Below are 21,372 nucleotides of genomic sequence, written 5' to 3'. Positions count from 1 at the left end.
TTTCTCTTTGCTTGACTGTGGGAAATCATGTGATCGCTGCTTTAAGTTCCTGCCTCCTTGCCTTCCTAACCATAATGGACTTTGACCTGGAACTGTAAACTAAAAGTAACCTGTTTCTTCCCTGGGCTGCCTGGTCAGGGTGTTCTGTCACAGCAAACAGAAAGGAAATAAGACTGATGGTGATCAACAGAGATCTACCAAACACCATTTCTTTCCAAATCCCTTTTCCCCGAGGAAAGCTCATATGTGCCTTAGGCTGGCCTCGAACTCACTGTGCATCCAAGGAGAGTTTTGAATTTCTGACCCTCTGCTTCTATCTCCTGCAAGGACTGCAATTAACAGGCATGTGCCAGCCTTGTGTGGTGCTGAAGGTCAACAGGAAGTGGTGCTTTGTGTGTGCTGGGCAAACACTACCAACTGAGTTATATCCCCAGCCCTAGAGTCTTGTTTCAGATGGATCCATTGCTTTCCAGAGAAACTGTAGCCTCAACTACCCCGAGTTCATTGTGAGTGAGGGTCTTGGGACCAAATAGCACGTTCTAGAGAGAGACATACCCTCCTGGATGGTGCCCATCTGTAGCCAGTCCCCTCTGCCTTGGTTTCCCAACTGCTGATAGGGCTAAGCAGCGAGAGGCTGAGGGCAGGAGCTTGGACTCCTGGAAGAAAAGGTATTCACTTACATAGAGGGGAGCTGGACAAAACACCCTACTTCTTTTTTTGTTTGTTTTTTGGTTTTGTTTTGTTTTTTTTTTTGTTTTTTTTTTGTTTGTTTTGTTTTTGTTTTTTGTTTTTTTTGAGACAGGGTTTCTCTGTGTAGTCCTGGCTGTCCTGGAACTCACTGTGTAGACCAGGCTGGCTTCGAACTCAGAAATCCGCCTGCCTCTGCCTCCCAAGTGCTGGGATTAAAGGCATGCGCCACCACTGCCTAGCAGTACCCTACTCCTAAAACTTAGAATAATCCCTGGGAATCTGCAGCACTCACAGCCTTGTCTTTCAATGGTGTGATTGTCTGGCACTGCATAGCTGTGAGCACTGTTGTTCAGATGGGTTTTCACAGCGTTCACACTCAGGGGGAACGTCTCCAGCCCGTGCTGCCCACAGGAAACTCTTACTGTCTCAGCTGTACACGGCCTTTGTGTTCTGTTCACAACAATTGTGTTTACTCCTTTGGCTCTTAAAGCCTGGTCCTAATGCAACAGTTACTTACCAGGAGTTTGCATGTTGTTGAAACTTGCGCTGCAAACCTGTGGTTGGCATCAGGAACAAATCCCACCAGATTGGAGGGTTTCTCTGTATTGGTATTGACTTGGCCTTGGTGGGCAGGGGAGCTTTTGAGCTGGGAACCCTAACAGCATCATCTATGTGTGTGGGTGTCTGTGTGCTGAGGCAGAGGAGGACAGTGTGCATCCTGCTCCATCACTCTCCACTTTATGCCTTGATGCTGGGCTCTCACTGTATCTGGAGCTAGACTGATGGCAGAAAGCACTGACAGTCTCCTGTCTCCATCCATGACCCAGTGAGGAGGTTATAGGTATGTGTAGTGGACCTGGCCTTTTCATTTTTGTTGTTGTTGTTGTTGGTTTTTTTTGTTTGTTTGTTTTTTCCAGGCAGGGTTTCTCTGTGTAGCCTTGGCTGTCCTGGACTCACTCTGTAGACCAGGCTGGCCTCGAACTCAGAAATCCGCCTGAGTGCTGGGATTAAAGGCGTTGGCCTTGTTTCTACTTTTAATTATGTATATGTGTGTTGGGGTGGTGCATGTAAGTACTGGTGTCTGCATAGGACAGGGGTATCAACAACCCCCTGATGTGAGAACTGAGACTAGAACTTGGATTCTCTGTAAGAGCAATATATACTCTTGACTGCTGGGCCAGCTCTCCATTCTCTACCCTGGACTTTTACCCAGATGGTGGGGGATTGAACTCAGGTCTTCCTGCTTGTATAGCAAGCAGTTGCTCTTTCCCACAGAACCCCTCCAGGACCTCTGCTCCCAACAGCATCTTCTCATGACAGGTCATCAGGTAGACACGGCAACAGTTTGGATAGCACTGGGTTCTCCATGACACTGATTTAGCTGGCTCTTAGCCAATGAGAGCAAACAATTCACACAGTGGATAAACAAGGCCTGGGAGACAATAATACTTAGTCATAATATCTCTAAGTCATGTGAGGAACTTGGCAACTGGGTAGACTTTCTGCATTTGTCTTTCATAACATGTAGCCTTTGTTCTTACAGCAAGATGCCCCCTCTCTGGAGCAACCCAGCCCTTATGGGACAAGAAATGTGGCGACTCTGTCAGGTGACTTACTCAGCATCCTTTTACTGGGTTAGAACAATGGTGGAGCCCAGAGCCCTGGGCGAGGATATGGCTGTGTGCTGAGGACCTTCACACAGGCACACAGTGCTCCACCTGTCTTCTTACGGCTGGCAATGAGATGGTGCTCCTTACACCGTGGACCCCCCGAGGGGTCTTCCTCACCACCTTCAGCCGGAAAGTGCCTGACCGTAGAACTTCATGTGTATTAGTTGCTCCTGAGAAGAGGAAGAGCTGTTTTGATGCCCGTATCTTTCGAGGTGTCAGTCCATGGTCTTTGGCTCCACTGAGTCCAGGGTCACAGCAAGCCTAAACAGGACGGTGGGCTAGACCTGCCGAGGGGCAGACCTCGAAGCTCACAGCAGATAGGAAGCTCAGAGATAAGACTGAAGAACATGGCATCACTCTGACCTACCTTCTCTGGGTAGGCTTTACTTCCCATCTCCAGAACCTTCCAAAATAGGAACATTAGGTAAGGACACATGAGCCTGTGTGTGAGGCATTTCATATTCAAACTATAACATTATTTTTTAAAGGTTTTTTATTATTATACATAAGTATACTGTGTAGCTGTCTTCAGATACACCAGAAGAGGGTGTCAAATCTCATTATGGGTGGTTGTGAACCACCATGTGGTTGTTGGGATTTGAACTCAGGACCTTTGGAAGAGCAGTCAGTGTTCTTACTTGCTGACCCATCTCGCCAGCCCCCATTGAATGGAATCGACTGATCACAAGCTAGAAGTCCAGAGACAGAGAAACACTGTGGGTTAAAATTGGTGTCCTGCATCGAGCTCGGGCCACTGGACGTGGGAAGTCTGACTGCACCCCACGCAGCTGCGGGGCAGGTGTCAGGCTGTGAGAAGCTGCAGGACCCTGCTCCAGGGGTGGGGAGGCACAGTCTGAGGTCCCCGAGGAACTGCTGGAATTGGCTCTGGGTCCCCTGGCCTACATGGAGGCTGAGAATGACAGGTTCTCAGGTTCTTGGGGACCACAGATGCCGCTGAATGCTGCAGAAGAGCTGGGAATGGAGGGGGTCCCCAAGGCTAAAGGGAAAGGGCAGGAGGAGAGCGCTCCTGCTGGTTCTCAGGGGAGTCCTTGGCTTGGTCAGGCGGGTGGCTTGCTTGGCTGGCAGCCATGGCTGAGAACACGGGGAGGCCTCCTGTGGGAGATTAGATGCAGTTCTTTAGAGGGAGACCTGGTCCATTGCTCCAGCACAGCAGATCCTCATGAGAAGAGACAGCCCATGTTTTTAAGGCATTTATTGTCATAGAGTAGAGGCAGAGAAAGGCAAAGAGAGGGAGAGAGAGAAGTAGAGGCTGCCATAACCATATGGAGATAGGGGGAAGCAAGGGAGAGGCAAGAATAAGAGAGTAAGAGGGAGGAGGAGGAGGCAAGCAGCCCCTTTTATACTGGGTTGGGCCTACCTGGCTGTTGCCAAGTAACTGTGGGGAGAAGCCTACCTGGCTATTGCCAGGTAACTGTGGGGGTGGAGTCCAGACAATACCAGGAGCTTGGGGCGTTGCTCTATGTGATTGATGCCCACATACCTCTCTGCAGGGGGTGGGGGGCTTGGGAGGCTGTAGCTGCTACAGGAGGGGGACGACGACTAAGGAGCGTGGCCAATCACCTGTCGGGTGTCTGGGGTTCAAAGCCTGTGCTCAACCGGAGACCAGGCTGCCTGTGCACAGCTCAGTGCTCCGCAGAACACTAGCATTCCTTGAAGTCAGGAGCTTCTTTTTTTAAAATTTAATTTAATTTAATTTTTTCGAGACAGGGTTTCTCTGTGTAGCCCTGGCTGTCCTGGAACTCACTCTGTAGAGCAGGCTGGCCTTGAACTTAGAAATCCGCCTGCCTCTGCCTCCCAAGGGCTGGGATTAAAGGCGTGTACTACCACTGCCTGGCCATTTTATTTTATTTTATTTTATTTTATTCTGTTTTATTAATAGGGACAGGAGAGATGGCATAGAAATTTAAAACACTTTCTGGGACCTGAGCTCAGAGCACACACTGACTGCTGAGCTGTGTCTCCTAAGCTCCTTTCCACTTTATGTTATGTGAATGGATGTCTGTGTACCACATTCACGGCTGGTGCACGCAGAGGGCAGAAGAGGCCTCCCACAGGTTGTCCTCTGACTTCCGTGTGCATGTGGGGGCACACTTGCACCCCACATATCACAAAACGTCAAAACAGACCAGACTTGGTAGCATGCCTCCTTAATCCTAGCACTTGGGAGACAGGCAAATCTCTGAGTTCAAAACTACCCTGGTATACACTGAGTCCCAAGCTAGCCAGGTAAGACAGAATAAATAAATATAAAATTCTCTTTCTTCCTCCTTCTCATGCCTCCCTCCTTTCCTCCCTCCCTCCATACTCTGTAGGTGTAACCCAAACCTTGAATTTGAGAGCCTCCTGCTGGGATCACAGGTGTGTGCTATCATAAGGGGTCTCTGGTCTTTATTAAGAGATCGATCACCTGTTGGCTTTTCTGTTGCTGGTGGCAGAAGGCCACCTGTATACTGTATAGGGATTTCAGAAAGCTGCCCCCAGCTCTCAGTGTGGCTCTGCTCCCTAAGAGGCTCTGGGGAAAGACTTCCAAACAAACTGTTTCACAGTAAGAGCTCTGCAGTGGGAGGGCTGTAGGTTTGACTGTGGCCCCACCCTCTCATTAGTGGTATCTTGGGTCCTTCTTGAGCTTCGACTGCTCGGATCTCTCCTGCCCTTCTCTGCTGCTTCCAGTCACAGAAAGCTCTCTGCTTTCATAGGCTCCCATGACTAGCCCAAGGCTCCCTAGATATTCCAGTAGAGTATTATATTATGATTGAACCTTCAGTACATCTGCAGTATGCCTGAAGCTATGCCACACATACAGGCTGCAGGGATTGGGGCCCAGGCATCCCTGTGGAACTAGAAAGCCTTCAGAGCTACAGGACAGTCCAGTGTCATCCTTCCCTGTGAAGCAGAGTGGGAGACAGATTTGTCTTTTTGAAGAAAATAAACTGCAGACATCATTACACCCTAAACTTCGATGGACAACCATAAACTATGATCAGGGTCAGTTACAGTCATCTGCTGGATTTAAGACTTGAGACGGGTATGTTCTGACACACCAGTAAGTGGCACTTGCTTAGAAGCTGGCTTTGTGTGTATGGTCCCGATCAGACAGGATGGAAACTGGGATGCACATGGACAGAGCAGGGAATAGCAGCCTGGCGGTCACAGGAAGGCCCTCAAGGTGAAGACACTGAGGTTTGAAAGTCCTTGGGATATGGGAGCAGCTTTACAGAATCGCAATGTTGCCTAGCAAAGGAAATTATATGCATGCATTTACATTTAATAATATATTTATTCATATGGAATCCTTTATGAATGTGCATCATCCTTGTACAGGGATCATGTGATTCTTCTCAGTATCTTGGTATGTGTGCTGCCGAAGCACAGGTAAAAGTGTGATGGTTTTAAAAACCACAGCCTCAAAAACCTCTCACACATATATAATGTCCACATATACATAATATCTACACATAAGATCTCATATAGTCCTGGCTGGCTTAGAACTCGCTATGTAGACTAGGCTCGTTTCTTGCACCAAGCCAGGGTCTCTGAAGAGAAATGATAACCATATACCTAAGCTCTCACAAACTCTTCCTTAAAAAATGTATTCTATCATTTTATGTGTATGTGTGTTTTGCCTGCACATAGGTCTGTGCACCAAACGTGGGCAGGATTGATCCATGGAGAGAAGACGACGACACTGGATCCCTGGGACTGGAGTTACAGACAGTGTGAGATGCCGTGTGAATGCTGGGAACTGAAACGGGAGTCCTCTGGAAGAGCAGCCCTTAGCCCTTTGGATAAAAGGCAGAAGTAAATATTCTGACTTGGGTTCAGCACTGGCTTCTTAGACATGATACCAGGGCCACAAGTAACAATAAAAAACAAACAAACAAAACAACAACAACATAAAAAAAAAAAACAACAAAATCCCAAAACTGGGTAGAACACCTCTAGAAACAGAAAAGATAATCTATGTGGTGGGAGAAAATACTAGTACATCACATGGTGGAATTTCATACAAAATATATTGAAAGTACAACTTATTAAGAGAAATTGTTCACTTGCAAATCAGAAAAGATCTGAAAGCACAACAAATAGGATGAGTAGCGCCCAGAGCTGACAGCAGATGGAGAGAGAGAGATGCACAGCACTGATGGACAATGAGGGAAGTCAAGTCAGAACTATCCATCCCCACTGTCACAGGGGCAAACAATGCAGAGTGACAAGTGTCGGCAGGTGAGGATGTGGGGTCACTGCAAACCTTGTGTGCTGCCAGGAGGAATCCCAAGGGTACAGCGATTACAGAAACACAAGTCAGACAGCCCTACCAGATGCCCTGCGACCACACCATGGCCTCTCTGACCTGTTCACCTGCTGGAAGCTTGGTCCGCAGAGAGGCAGCGTAGATGAGGAGTCCCTTATAAAAGCCGGAATAGTGGTGTATGCTTGGAACCCCAGTGTCGCGGAGGCGCAAACAGAGACAGGTAGATCCTGGGACTTGCTGCCCAGCCCAGTCTAATCAAGTTCCAGGCTGAGAAGAAATCCTGCCTCGACAAACAAAGGAGACGCCCACGAAGGGCATCTGAGGTTGGCGTCTGGCCCCCACATACGTATGCTTGCACCTGAATTTATTTATAGGCACACTCACACTGACACCTGCACCCCTACACAAGCAAACCCATGAACCCCCTTCAGTAGTCTGTCTGTGACCTCGGAGACAGGCAAGTGCTGGACTAAGGATGTGAAGCTGGAACTGTAACACATTCTGAAGGTAGTGCAAAAACATGCTTTGTTTTGTGAGGTAGCCCAGGCTAGCCCTGAGATCACCTGGACGGCCTGGTGCTTATCTGCTTCAGTGTTCTAAATGCTAGGATTACACCACAGCCAGCTATTTTGGATTTTTTTTTAAGTTCCTTGTAAAGGTTACACATGATCAAGGATGGGGCAAAGGCAAGTGGATCTCTGGGAGTGGGAGGCCACCCTGATCTACACAGAGAATTCCAGGCCAGACAGAGCTACACAGTGGGATCTTATCCCAAACAAACAAAGTTTACATATGATCTAGTAATTCCACTCTTACTGTCTACCTGGAAGAAATGAAAACACACACACAAAAAGAGTGCTAACTGGTTGCTTATAATGTTATTGTATGTGTATGTATATATTATGTATATTTATGTATAATGTTCTATATTTTTACCTCACCCCATCAATAAAATCACATAGGGCCCAGTACTAAATAACACTCTTTCTTCCTTATTGAGCACAAGCAAGACAGAAAAAAAATCCCTATATGGCAATTTTTTTATTTGTATCAAATTATAGAGTACCATCAGTAAGCAGGTTACAGTCTGAACATAATGCAAATGTTGCGGGTTAGGCAGCTGCCCCAAGTCCATCAGATGTCTGAAGCACATGGAAGAGCTTATAAGGAATAATTGGTGTGATGAACATTTCTGTGCCTTATCTGACAATTATCAGGTATATATATATGACATGTGCACACACACGCTTCCAAATTAAATATATTTATATAAAAAGCTCAAGAATGATGTTAGCATTAATTTCTTTAAAAAGTCTATTATATTAAATTGCACCTGCATTGGAAGCAGAAATATAAAAAAAAGATCAATTTACTAAATACTGATGAATTTACAAACAATTGAAAATGAAATTAAAGTTTCTACTGAAATGTATTCCTGTTTGACATTTAAGAGGCACTAACAAACTATGCAAATAAACATTTTTCCCAGATTTCAGAGACTAAAGGTCCTAGAAGTAGCACTGAGCCCTCTAAGTTACTAATGAGAACCATGGTGGGCAAAGACAGAGGATAACTCTATTCTTTCTTATGGAGGAACGCTCAGGATGTGGTCACTGCAGTCTCCACTCCACAGCCTGAGTTTTCTTTCTTCCATCAGTGGAAGTCTGGCTTCTCGGGAAAGGTACAGCCAGTTCGTCTAATGATGACGCTTGCTGCGTAGTGGCCAGCGCGGATGCACTCAGTCAGAGGCTTGTCAGAGACCAGTTGAGACAGAAAGCCTGGAACAGACAGAAGAAAGAGTGTGAGTGCTGGGTAAAAGCTTAGCAGTGCCAAGCGCTCAGCTGTGGCCCAGTGACTCTGATCTCTAAGTGTCACCACCATGGTCAATCTTGACTGTCAACTTGATGGATGGAGATGCTCCTAGGGCACCGGCAGAATTCGTCTCTGAGTTGGCATAAGCATGTTGTAACTGTGGGAGCAACGCTTGCCTGCCTGTGGGCGGCACCACCTAGGAGGCAGCTTTGGTCTACTGCCACCTCTGCAAGTGTGAGAAACAAACCTGTCCTCATTGAAACTCTGTGTTAGAGTAATGAAGTTTGAGATACACAACACACACACTCACAGGGAGGGTCTAAAGCGCCACTGAAACGGATCACAGGGAGACTGGTTTAATTCTCCCCATCCGTCCTTGTGGACTGCTTCTGTGTTGATATTCCTACTACAATGCTATTTCAAGACAACCCTACCATCTCATCAGAGAGACGCAGTGTGCTGTCGGTGTGCCAGTGGGCACCTGCAACCCCAGCATTGGGAGGCAAAGACGGGAGAGTCAGGATCGCAGGCATCCTAAGTTCCACAAAGAATGCAGGCCTGCCTGAGCTATGGGAGAGTCTGTTAAAAAAAAACCAACAAAATCTGGGAGAGAGAGAGAGAGACAGACAGACAGACAGAGAAACACACAGAGAGAGAGAGATACACGAAGGTGTTCTTTCCAGAGGTAGCACTGGAGTGCAGCTAGTCTCTGCAAATCAGTGTGACAGTAACAGAAAGCCAATGCAGAAACTGCACTGCAGACAGTGAAGGATGGGATAAAAGGAGTCAGGTTTGTTTTCCTTCTACAAACCGTTGAAATAAAGGCAAATGATATGAAACCAAACTAGTCAAATATACATCAGCCACAAAGAGAAGAACAAATGAGGAGAAATAGAATTGACTCCACTTGGCAATGCATGGTCATCAAGTCACACACAAGGTGGACAACCCAGGCCTGTCTGCCGTCACGGGGCTGAGAAGACAGACAGCGAATAAGAGGAGGCTGAAACAAATACGTTTCTAGCTAGACTGACAAGGCAGATGGAGAGAGAAGAGGACAGTATAAATCAGGAGGAGTGACCATGTCGCCATGGATGGTGCACATGTGAGGGGATAATTAGGAAGCACTATAAACAATGTAAGCCACAGATCTCAGACCTGCCACATCGGGTGAACCAGGCACTTTTTGAGTACGCAGGTTGTCAAAGCTCACTTAACTCGATTGCAGCCACTGTAAATAAAAATTACGGCTGGGGTGAGGCACCTGTGACCCCAGGCAGAGACAGGCAGGTCTCTGATGTCCAGGGCAGCAGAACTATATAACAAGACCCTGTCTCAGAAAGAGCTTCTTACAGAGAATATCTCAGAGCATTTTTCGTGCAGAAACCCAGGCCCACCTCAGGTGTGCCTCGGTCCCAAACTTCCTTCTGTTCTTAGTGTCAGTGCTTAGAACTACACTGAACTGTTTCTTACCAAAGGCCACGGGCAGGCAGATGGTGTCACTGGTGAATGCCACTGAATGGTTAAGAAGAACAATACTGCCAGGCGTGGTGGTGCATGCCTTTAATCCCAGCACTTGGGAGGCAGAGGCAGGTGGATTTCTGAGTTCGAGGCCAGCCTGGTCTACAGAGTGAGTCCCAGGACAGCCAGGGCTATACAGAGAAACCCTGTCTCGAAAAACAAACAAACAAACAAACAAACAAAACAACACAACAACAACAACAAAGAAGAAGAAGGAGGAGGAGGAGGAAGAAGAGGAGGAAGAAGAGGAGGATACCAATGCTGGAGAGATTCTCCAGAAAACTAAAAGAAGGAAATGCTTTGTACTTTAATCCTGACACCAGGCTTTCTCTGACAAGCAATGCTCCTTACCAATACAGGGACAATATTCAGAAAAGATGGAAATGTTCTGAAGGAAATCTGAGCAAATCAAACCAAACAGAGCATTACAAAAGACAACAGGGTGCTGGGGAGGTAGCTCTGAGGTTAAGAGCACTTGCTGGCCTTACAAAGTCCAGAGTTTAGTTCCCAGCACCTACACAGTGGCTCACAAACCCTGCAGTCCAGAAGATCTAGCGCCCTCTTTTGGCCTCTGTGTGATGCACTTGTATATAGGCAGGCAAAACATACGCATAAAAACAAAACAAACAAACAAACAAAGCTAGTGAAAATAAAAAGCAGAAGCCTGGTGTGCTGAGAAACACCTCATCCCAGCACTCAGGGAGAGACAGATGGAATCTGTGAGTCTGAGGACAGCATAGTGAGCTCCAGGCTAGCCATGGCCGCATAGTGAGAACCCGTCCCAATCCCTGGTCTCCTAACAAGATAGTACAGCCAATCAGATGGCTTCTCTAATAAAAGTGCTTTGCCATGAACTCCTGATAACCTGCATTCAAGTCCCTGACCCCATTATGGAAGGTAGAATTGACTCCTGAAAGTTGTTCTCTAACCTCCATACAGACGCTATGGCATATAATAAAACCTATGATAAAGTAGTGTTATCTCAAGCTCTCAAGGTTGGATTAGTATTTTTGGATATTGACATAATATGTTACACCAAGTATGAAGACCTTAGAGCATTCTAATACATACAGAAAAAACATTTGGCAACATCTATTCCGAATTTTAATAGGGAACAGAAGGGAATTTTTCCACATGAAAAAGAAATTTATAAAAATTCACTGCTAATACTGTAAGGTGAATGATGAATTTCATTTTTTCCTTGAGACTAGACATGAAGCAAGAATGTTTGTCCGCACCCCCTTTCTGGCAGGCTTCAAGATGTAGCTCAGGGTGGCCTTCCTCCCCCGACTCTACCTCTTCCTACCCCCCCCCCCACTAGACTCACAGGTTGGCACCACCTGCCGAGCCCAAGCCCACGTGCTCTGCAGAGCTCTCATGGAGACTTTGCTGGAGCAGAGTGAGCTGCTGGGAAAGGAAGTCCCTGTCAGTCTCTGAAGGAGGCAAGACCTTCCATGCCTGTGACTCAAAACAGGCAAGGCCAAGAGTGGTGCTGCATACCGTTAAGCCCAGCAGTCAGGAAGAAGAGGCAGGTCGGTGGTCCTCTGTGAGTCTGAGGTCAGCCTGGTCTACATAGGGAGTTCTAGACAACAGGGCTACACGGTGAGAGCTTATCTCACCACACCACTCAAAAAGAGTTAGAAAATGTCATGTCCATCTGGTGGGTTGAAGCAGAGACGCAGAGAAGCACTCTACAGCATCAACACTGCTGTCAGCCGGATTCCTAGCACATCAGGGCAGCACATCCTTTAATCCCAGCACTTGGGAGCCACTCTGAAGTTTGAGGCCTGCTTGGGGGACAGAAAACTGCCTCAAAAACTGAAACAATAACACTAACAACCCCACATGCACATATGCAACTGAGTCTAAGAGTCCTATGGGATTAGGAAGCTGTGACTCGTACAACTTTAGCAAAGCGGGAGGATCTCAACTGATAGCTCATGTGAAGGGCTCCACTAGCACACACGCAGCAATTATATCTACTAGTGAGCAATTCAAAAGTAATATTCGAGATGCTACTTACTCATAGTATCAAGCACGTGAAATACGGAATATATCTGAGAAAGCCCTGTAGGACCAGCCACTGGAAATGCCAAGACAGCATGAAGGAAAAGCAGAGAAACCTGGATACCCGGGAGAGTGTGTGCCAGCCGGTCGAGGCCTCACAGTGACTTGGTGAAGTACCAACCAACAGCTGACAAGACGCCTTTAAAACTTGGATGTATGTAAGCCCAGCTACTAGGGAGGCTGAGACAGGGGGCCTGTGTAAATTCAAGGTCTGTCTGGGTATTATCAGAAGACTCTTCCTCAAAAAACCAAAATAGAATAAAAACAAACAAACAAAAAACAACAACCCAGGGGGTGGAGGGCTGGGCACACAGCTCAGCGGCAGCACGGGGCCATCCTGTGAGAGGCCCCATGTTCATTTCCCCAGCACTGCAAACAAAAGCCAACCAATCAACCCCAAAGCTAAACAAAACTAAGACTATGGCATCTGAGAAATCTTTGACTTTGGTCTACTGACACCAACTTCAGAAGTCCTCTGCCGCTGTGATGACCCCCTAGCCCCTAAGTAAAGTCTTTCACAGAAGACAGAATAATTTGGACTTCATTAAAATTGCTTTGTTTAAGAAGTAACTCAATAACAAACAAAACAAAAACAAACAAAACCTGCAAAGGGAAACATGCCAAATTCACATAGGGTGTAGTAGCACCATAATCCATTAAAGGCATGCAGCTGGGAATCGCAGTAATGTGGCTGCCACTCGCTAAGGCAACATCAGCAAGACGATCTGCACGGAGCCAGGGCAAGGGTGTGCATCCTCCAGACCTTGAGCACTCTGGCTTAGGGAATGTTAAGGAGGCTTCAGTTATTATCATTGCTTGAGTGTATGACCTGTGCGGGCACACGGGGGCCTCTGAGGACAACCTGTGGAGTTGGTTCTTTCCTTCCATCTTTGAGTTTAGGGACTGAGTGCAAGTTGTCAGGCTTGCTAAGCAAGTGCCTTGACCCAGTGAACCATCTTACCAGCCCTCGGAATGTAAAATGATAAGACCACTTTGGAAATTCATCAGTGCCTGAAAAAGTTAACTTTGGGGCTGGAGAGATGGATGGCGTAGTGGTTAAAAATGCAAGTTTTCTGTTCTTCCAGAAGACCATGGTTCCATTCCCAGCACCCACATGGCAACTTGTAACTGTTTGTTAACTCTAGCTCCAAGGGCTCCAATGCCCTCTTCTGGCCTTCTAGGGCACTAAGCACATGTGTGGTGCACAGACATAGGTGCCGGCAAGCACTCATACATACAAAATAGAAACAAATATTGTCTGAAAACGTTAAATTTACCTACTCTATGCCTCAGTCATCCTATCTCCAGATGTTTGCTCAGGGTAAATGAATGCAGATGCGCCTGGACTTGTAAATGAGTGCTCACAGCAGCCTTGCTGTGTCTGACAGTTTCCAGGGGAGGAAATCCGAATGTCTGAGTGGGGGCAGGAAAGAGTTCTGGACAGGCATGGGATGGTGGGTGTGCCCACAGTGAAGGGCACACTGCATGTCAAAGTTTATAAAACAGAACTTTAACACAGAAGAAAGGAGAGAAAGGACAGGACGGGAAGGAAGGACAGGAAAGAAGGGAAGGGATGGGAAGGGGTGGGGAGGGGAGGGGAGAGGAGGGGAGGAAAGGGGAGGGAAGGGGGGAGGGAGGGAAGGAAGGAAGGAAGGAAGGAAGGAAGGAAGGAAGGAAGGAAGGAAGGAAGGAAGGAAAAAGGTGTAGTCACTAATAAGATAGATCAAAACCAGAAAAACCTGTGCTACTGCCTCTGGGGAACCTGAGCTGTCTCTGAGCTCAAATATTCAGGACAGGATAATGAGAAACTGTTGTGCTAGTGGACTTCCGGCCTTCCCTGAGGCCCAGGCAGCCTAGGGTGCAGGGTGGAGCTGGAGGTTAATGTGAAGCTGGGCTACCACGGCCTGCAGAGAGCACACCAGATTGATGCCCTTCCTCTTTTCCCTGGCCAGGCCTGGGAAATGCTCCGTAGGTGATAAAATGTTTGCCCAATTACAGAAGAGAATTAATTTGGCTAATAGAATGATGCCTTTGGAAGAATGTGAACTCATTCTCTCAAGAGTATTTTTTTTCACGGTTTACAGGTAACAGGCAAAGGTCAGTATAAACTTTCTGCCAAACTCTGAGACTGAAATGTTCAGCCCACACAGCGAATGGGGCAGACGCCAGGTTCAGAGTGCGATCAGCTTACAATGGAAACACATCTATTAGAACCCTTATGAGCAACATCTGTTTTCCTCATTCTTCCTGCCATGATCTTTGTGAGAAAAGCTCATGTTGTGGAACATTCTGTGAGGCTAAGTGCTGGCACCCTCCTTCTGAGAGGAGAGCCAGCTGACGGATGCGTGGCTGTGCACTGAAGTCCCATTTACTCTGACAAGGAAAACCTGGATGCCAACAAAAGCGAAGACCTTTGGACCCTGCAGAGTCTCAGCTTTTCAATAATCTATTCTTAAAACCTAGCAAAGATGAACTACAGATAGTGCATAATCAATTAGAGGTGGGGCCTTCACGAAGTAGTCTTTATTAATCATAAAGAATGTATAAATTTACCTAATGTTCATATTTATATTTAAAAATGAGAGGGAATTCCTTTATAATGTGAATGAATTAACAGCCTAAGCGCCCCCCTCCCAGCCCTCAGATTGGGCCTTACTGTGTAGCTCTGGCTGGTTTGGAACAACCTATGTAGAGCAGGCTGGCCTCCAACTCAGTGTGATCCACTTACTTCTGCCTCCCTAGCGCTGGGATTGAAGGCATGTGCACCATACCAAGCTTCTAAGATGCCTGCACCTTGAAAAATATATGTAACATAAAACTGACTACTTTACAAATATATTTTTTTACATTAAGTGTGTTGTGCCATGGCGAGTATGTGGAGGTTAGAGGACAATTTGCTGGAGTCAGTTCTCCCCTTGGACCATATGGATCTGGGTATTGAACTCAGAGGCCCCACGGCAGGCACCTTTACACAGTGAGCCACTTTGTCAGCCCCATTCACTTATTTCTTCTTTTGGAAAATTTATTTTTATGTGTACCGTGTTATTGCCCGTGTGTATAGTTATTTGCCATGTGCCTGGTGCCCTTGGAGGCCGGAAGAGGGAATCAGATCCCCTGGTCCAGGAATCATGGAGGGTTGTGAAGTGCCATCAAACTTGGGTCCTATGCAAGAGTGTCCAGTGCTCTTAACCAGTGACTTATCACTGCAGCCCCATTTACCACCTCTTACTGGCTTGGTCATATTGAGTAGCATAGACCATGGCTTGCGTACTCATTTACCTACAGGCTGAAGAGCATGCTGGTTGCTTCTTAGTCTTGTCATTTATGGGTAAAACTGCTATACACATTTGTGTACAGGTTTTTGTGCAGACATAAGTTTTCAGCTCATTTGGGCAGCCAAGGAACACAATTGCTGGATCATATGGTAAGCATATGTGTAGTGTGTAAGGAACTGCCAGACTGTATTCCCAAGTGGCCATCCTAGTTTTCATTTTCACCAGCAGTGAATCAGAGTTTCTGGGGCTGCACATCTTTGCCATGTATGACACACACACAAACTCAAGATGCTGGTGAAACGAGATGAGAAATGTCTTCCTCTCTGTTTTAGACAGTATCTCACATGGCCCTAGTTGGTCCTAGGTATGTTCTGTCTCTGTCTCTCTCTGTATCTCTGTCTCTCTGTCTGTCTCTGTCTGTGTGACTCTGACTCTCCCTCTCTCTGTCTCTCTCTGTCTGTCTATCTGTCTGTGTGTCTCTGCCTCTCTCTGTCTCTTTCTGTCTCTGTCTGTCTGTCTGTGTGACTCTGTCTGTCTGTCTCTGGCTGAGATAGCTTTGGATCCCTGGTCTTCCCAAGGGCTTACAGGTGCCTGCCTCCTCATCTGGCTGATTTTCCCTTTATTATTGTTTTTAATGTTGATTCAGGCCTAGTGGTGCTGGCTTGTGATCCTAGTCACCAGAAGACTGAGGCAGGGACAAGTCTACCTTAGAAGACATAGTAAGATCCTGTCTCAACTACCACAACCAAACAAGCCCTCTCCCCCATGTTTACTTAAAGAGAAACTCTTCCAAACAGCAGAGAGTGCAGGGCCTCTGCACTGTACCCAACCCCAGCGGCTCCTCAACCTTCTCAGCATCCTCTCAGCTGCAGGCTCGGTAGCTTCAGAAGGTCACATGACTCAACCCCAGCTCTGCAGCTGTTGGCTGTGGCTTTGGTTTCAGTCCTCTGGACAGGTCCAACGATCTAATTAATCCTTTGCTTTCCTGACTGCTCTGATGTGGTGATTTCCTCACTGCCTCTGTCCCTGGCCTCACTCCAGCTTGTTCACTGAAGTTATCGATGCTCTTTATATGTAAGTAATATCAAACTTCACATTGTACAGTAGTGACAAGTTAATTACATAGTTATTAAGAGATAATGTGGGAGCAGTAACACAAGTTATCATGTAATTACCTTTGTTCTTAAAGGCATCACCATGCAATTAAAGCAAACCCGATACGATATTTTAGCAAGCAATAGCCTGTCTACATGTGCGCACACACACATTGCTCTCTGTCATTTCCAGGTCAATTTAGTCTTTTGCTTTTAAAAAAAGACACCTGCCCTTTAGAAGCTGGGTGTGGTAGCTGAGTGTTACATAGTGAACTCCAGGCTGGTCTGGGCTACTGAGTTTCCCTGATTTTCCTTTGTATCTGGTTGTGGGTGTCCCTGATCACAGAGTTCTGGTGTTAGAATTAAAGGTACACAATACTATGCCTGGGGAACTTGCTTTAAAACAAACAAACAAACAAACAAACACAAAGATGCCTGCCATTTAGTGTCAACTTTGGTGCATACTCCCGCCTGCTTAACCTTCTCATCTCCTGCACCAGTAGACACCAGACCCAAGATGCCATATAGCAGGAGAGACTGTAACTCAAAGGCTCTAGTTTTGCAAAGGTTGTATATCTGGATATCTAGGTACTGGGCTACATACCAAAGAATTCAAAGATAGATAATATAGAGTGTCTTAGATTATTCTGCTTCAGGAGAAAAAAAAATCTGTATCCGAAGAAATCAAGAAATGATTCCTGGAGGAGGTGTCATGAACAGAGCCTTGGTGGGTGCTGTGAGAGATGGACATTATATACAGAAGAAAATAGGGAAGCATTAGAGCAAAGTCCATGTTGGAGAACAATATAAGATCAGTGGTATTGAAGGCACGGCAAGCCAAGCAACAAGGAGAGCATTTGAAGGTTTGTGCTGTGATATGGTCTCATACTGCTGCGCTCTGATTATAGGACCTCCAGTTAGGCGATTTTGGCAGAAGTAAAGAGAAAATGTTACCAGAGAGATTCAGCAGAGGCCCCTGGAGCATCCTAGGATGCTTCTTAGAGCGCTGTGCTTGGAACAGTGGCTTCTGTATCACACATGCCCACCACAGACCTACTCTGAGTTCCCGTTTATAGTTCAATTGTGCAAAGTATTTAAGGCCAGAAAGAAGAGCGGTATACACAGAGCTTGCAGCTAAGATTAGGGGAAGAGACAGGGAAGAAGGTCACAGAGTTCTATTAGACCATTGTGTCAAACCAATATGGAGCCACTGTCCATAGAACCATGAGAGAAACAACTGAATTTCTCTCTAAACTTATTATTTTGGCTATAAGAAAATGGAGTGGAGTATAGGACAGAGTGAATGTGGATCAGTTAGGAAGCAGCAGTCAGGGAAAACACGGATCATCTTGTAGGGAATACTTGAAAGCCATCTAGAAGAGAAAGCATGATAAAGTATGCAAATAGATCTATTTATAGAGCCTTCCTTCGCAGCACCACTACTGGAGGTCAGTGAAAAGTTCTCTGCAGGCCAATCAACTTCATCACCTGTTAGACCAAGCAAGGACAAAGAACTTATGGTCCGTGCAGACCTTGTGACAGCAGTCCTAAGAACCCGGTGGATAACCCAGTGCTCTTCTAGAATCCAGGATGGATGCAAAGTCATCCAGGAGGCTGGTGGGAAAGAGACTGTTAGCAGATATGCAAGCTGCCCACCCAATAGCTTCATCTAATGAGGATGTGCTCATAGCAGCCTGATGCTGGCCCAGGTCTACAGTTTCCATCTGGTTCCATTCAGTGAAGACCTCCAGCTCTGGCTCTGGCTGGAGATTCCTCTTATAACAGGTTAACAGGTTAACAGGTTAACAGGTAATCCTCTCTGGGGCTCAGGCACTAGGCTTTGTAAACATCATTTCATTTGACTTTCAGAAAAACACAAACAAGGTAGATACTCATCTTTATTTCTATAGTTGCAAAAAAAATGGGGCTTAGTGATGTTAAATTACCACTCAAAAATTATTTGTCCATAGACTCTTGTTTTTTGCCTGTTTGTATTATAAATGAATACCTGAGATGAGATTGTCGATAAATAATAGTCATTTTGTTTAATAGAAGAAATGGGGAGTCCCAGATCAAGCTGTTGCTAGTTGGTTAGGTAAGGGTTGTCTCCTACTTCACACAGAGGAAGGAGGGGGGAGGGGGAGAGCCACAGCTTTGTGGGAGCCTCTTTTTAATCTATTATTATTATGATAATGCCGCTTTGGGGATTGAACCCAGAACCTCACACATGCTTGGGAGACACTGTATTACTGAGCTACAACTATAGCCCCTAACCCTCTTTAGTTCTATTAATGATCTATCGATTCAGCCATTAAGGCCCAACCTCTTAATATTATTGTACTAGCAACACTTGAATTTTGGAGGGAAAATTTCAAATGAAAATGTTTTACAAGGTGGTTATTAAGTGGGGCTGAAAAAAAAAATCAAACATCTATTTAGTTATTGCTTTTTAAAACTATATTAATTCATCTGACTTTTTTAAATGGACGGGTGTTTTGCCTGCATGTATGTATGTCCTCCGCACCACATACATAATGGATGCTCTTGGAGCCAAAAGAGGTCATAGTAGCTTCTGAATCTTGGGTTACAGAAAGTTATGAGCACTGTGTGGGTGCTGAGGTTGAATCTGGGTTCTCAGAAAGAGTGGCACATGCTCCTAACCACTGAGCCAACGCTCTCCAGCTGCTGTTTTAACCTCTAAGTTACAGAGTCTTTTTTTTTTTTTTCCCCAGACAGGGTTTCTCTGTATAGCCCTGGTTGTCCTCGAACTCAGAAATCCGCCTGCCTCTGCCTCCCGAGTGCTGGGATTACAGAGTCTTTGTGCTCATGGGCTCGCTTCCTTACCTTCCTCAACATTTCTTTTTTTTTTTCCATTTTTTATTAGGTATTTAGCTCATTTACATTTCCAATGCTATACCAAAAGTCCCCCATACCCACCCACCCCCACTCAACATTTCTTGACATGAAATGGGCTGCTGTTACTTTTGACAAAGCTGGACAGGAAGAGTAAGTGCCCTGAAGCTAACGTGTGACGGCCCCGCACTGCTGCACCTCACAGCGCTCAGCGCTTCATCCTGCGGTCATTCTCTCGAAAGCAGAATAAGCTACTGTATTGCAGGGATTCTGAAATGCACATATAAAAAAATTACATCTTCTGAAAAATAAATTCATGTCTTCCTTTTTCCTCTGTCATCAAACACTTTAACATAGACTAGAGGACGAGATATAAACATAACTGTCAGAAGCCAATCTCCTTCTCTACCTCCTGACATATAAAGAGTGTGAGCCCTCGTGGCCCCCTTTAATGTAACAAAAACTTACAACATGCTACTTGATGGCTTAAAGACTTAACTTAGGGCAGCCTGGTGTGGAACACTACATGCATAAATAAACGCAGTACCAGTTCAACCTATTCTTGCTGCCTTTCGACAATCTGCTACTGCAGACCTTAGAGCTGGTCCTCCACTAGATCTCCTCACCTACACTGGTCACTGAGGCAGGAGCTGCAAGGAGGCATGGGAGCTTCCCTGTAAAACAGCGGACGAAGTAGAGGAGCTGTGGGAGGACACACTGAGCAGTCAAGCTTATCATGAATACATGTTCATTTTCTGTTCACTGTTGACGTGCTCGGGCCCCTCTCAGCTAAGGCTTTTCTAGCTATTTGCAAGATGGCAGGTGCTGTGTTCATGCCTTTCCTGAGGTTTGATGCTAATGCTTTACTATGGCTCGGCTTCGGTTTGCTGTGCATTAACCTTAATCATTAAGATTACAATGAGAAGGCCTCAGAGATGGCTCACAGGGTAAAAGCCACCAAAGCCTGCTGACCTGATTCAATACTGGGACCCCACATAAAAGTGGAAGGAGGGGCCCGACTGTCCAAGACTGTCTTATGACCTGTACACGGACCCTGTGGCTTACATGCACATACTCTTGTACACACGCACACGACTTGAAAAGCAAACAGAAATATCTTAGAATCTATTTTAATGAAAGTATTTAGGTAAGTGTGGTAGTTCCAGATCAGCCTAGGCCATAAAATGAGACCATCTAAAAAAACCCCAAAAACCTCACACAAAAAAACAAAAAACAAGTTCCCCCAACCCCAAACAAAGAAGAAACACATTTAGAAATAGAACATGAGAGGGCTGGAGAGAGGGCTTAGCAGTTAAGAGCACTGACTGCTCTTCCAGAGGTCCTGAGTTCAAATCCCAGCAACCACATGGTGGCTCACAACCATCCGTAATGGGATCCAATGCCTTCTTCTGGTGTGTCTGAAGACAGCTACAGTGTACTCATATACATAAATAAATAAATCTTTTAAAAAAAAGAAAGAAACAGAACACGGTATGGGTGCTTTCATGCGCGTGGTCACGGTGCAGGACAAAACACTTGAGAGCCCTCCAGAAGTTGGCGCGTGCATTTTGTCTTCCTTAGAGCTATGTCTTAATTATATCTGAATGCCTTACCAATTCCATAAGGCTGACTTTCCAGGAAAATCATGTACAGCTCTCTGTCCTCGACTGGCTTTGGCTCTGATGGGTCTAATTACCATAATGAGAGAAGTCAAAGGTATCTGTAGCCATTACATTCATGCATTTAACCTTGGGATCCTGTTCTACCTGAAAACACCATTCAAAGTTCTGAGTTATTACTACTAGGGGAAACTTTTAATAAAAGCTAATTAGCTACAGACCCCACCCCCAACGGTTAACTGATTTTTAGGGGTTAAATTTCTGCTACCTCTAATTATCCTCTGATGGCTTTCCTTGGTGTCTCAGAACCCTGACAGATGACAACGAAACACTGCAGTGAAATCCACCCACCCTGACGCTGCGCTAAGCATCAGCCTCTCCAAGTAAAATCAATACTCTGTTTGAGTAAACACGTTTACAGCTTCATTAGGGTGTCTTGCTTGTTCTGTAACAGCTACTTGAAGCCGTGGTAACAAATCGACTCAACTCGGTTAAACC

The 21,372-nt window shown here is 45.9% G+C and overlaps 1 protein-coding gene and 1 long non-coding RNA gene across 3 annotated transcripts in view; one reads left to right on the top strand and one right to left on the bottom strand.

The window, feature by feature from the left end:
• Positions 1-6,276, top strand: part of Gm30363 — a 33,672-nt gene extending 27,396 nt beyond the window's left edge. The window contains exons 2-3 of the long non-coding RNA XR_874393.3: positions 2,234-2,784; positions 6,015-6,276. This is a non-coding gene — a long non-coding RNA (predicted gene, 30363). The remainder of the gene's footprint in view (positions 1-2,233; positions 2,785-6,014) is intronic.
• Positions 6,277-7,655: 1,379 nt separating this feature from the next.
• Positions 7,656-21,372, bottom strand: part of Adk (adenosine kinase) — a 395,996-nt gene continuing 382,279 nt past the window's right edge. For both annotated transcript variants that reach the window (NM_134079.4, NM_001243041.1), the window contains exon 11: positions 7,656-8,411. In NM_134079.4, the coding sequence (NP_598840.1) occupies positions 8,287-8,411 (125 nt within the window). In that variant the 3' untranslated portion in view covers positions 7,656-8,286. The remainder of the gene's footprint in view (positions 8,412-21,372) is intronic.

Source organism: Mus musculus, chromosome 14, assembly GCF_000001635.26.
Source record: "Mus musculus strain C57BL/6J chromosome 14, GRCm38.p6 C57BL/6J".
Taxonomy (NCBI): domain Eukaryota; kingdom Metazoa; phylum Chordata; class Mammalia; order Rodentia; family Muridae; genus Mus; species Mus musculus.
The sequence above is the reverse complement of the archived record's forward strand: the minus strand, read 5'-3'. Positions and strand labels throughout refer to the sequence as shown.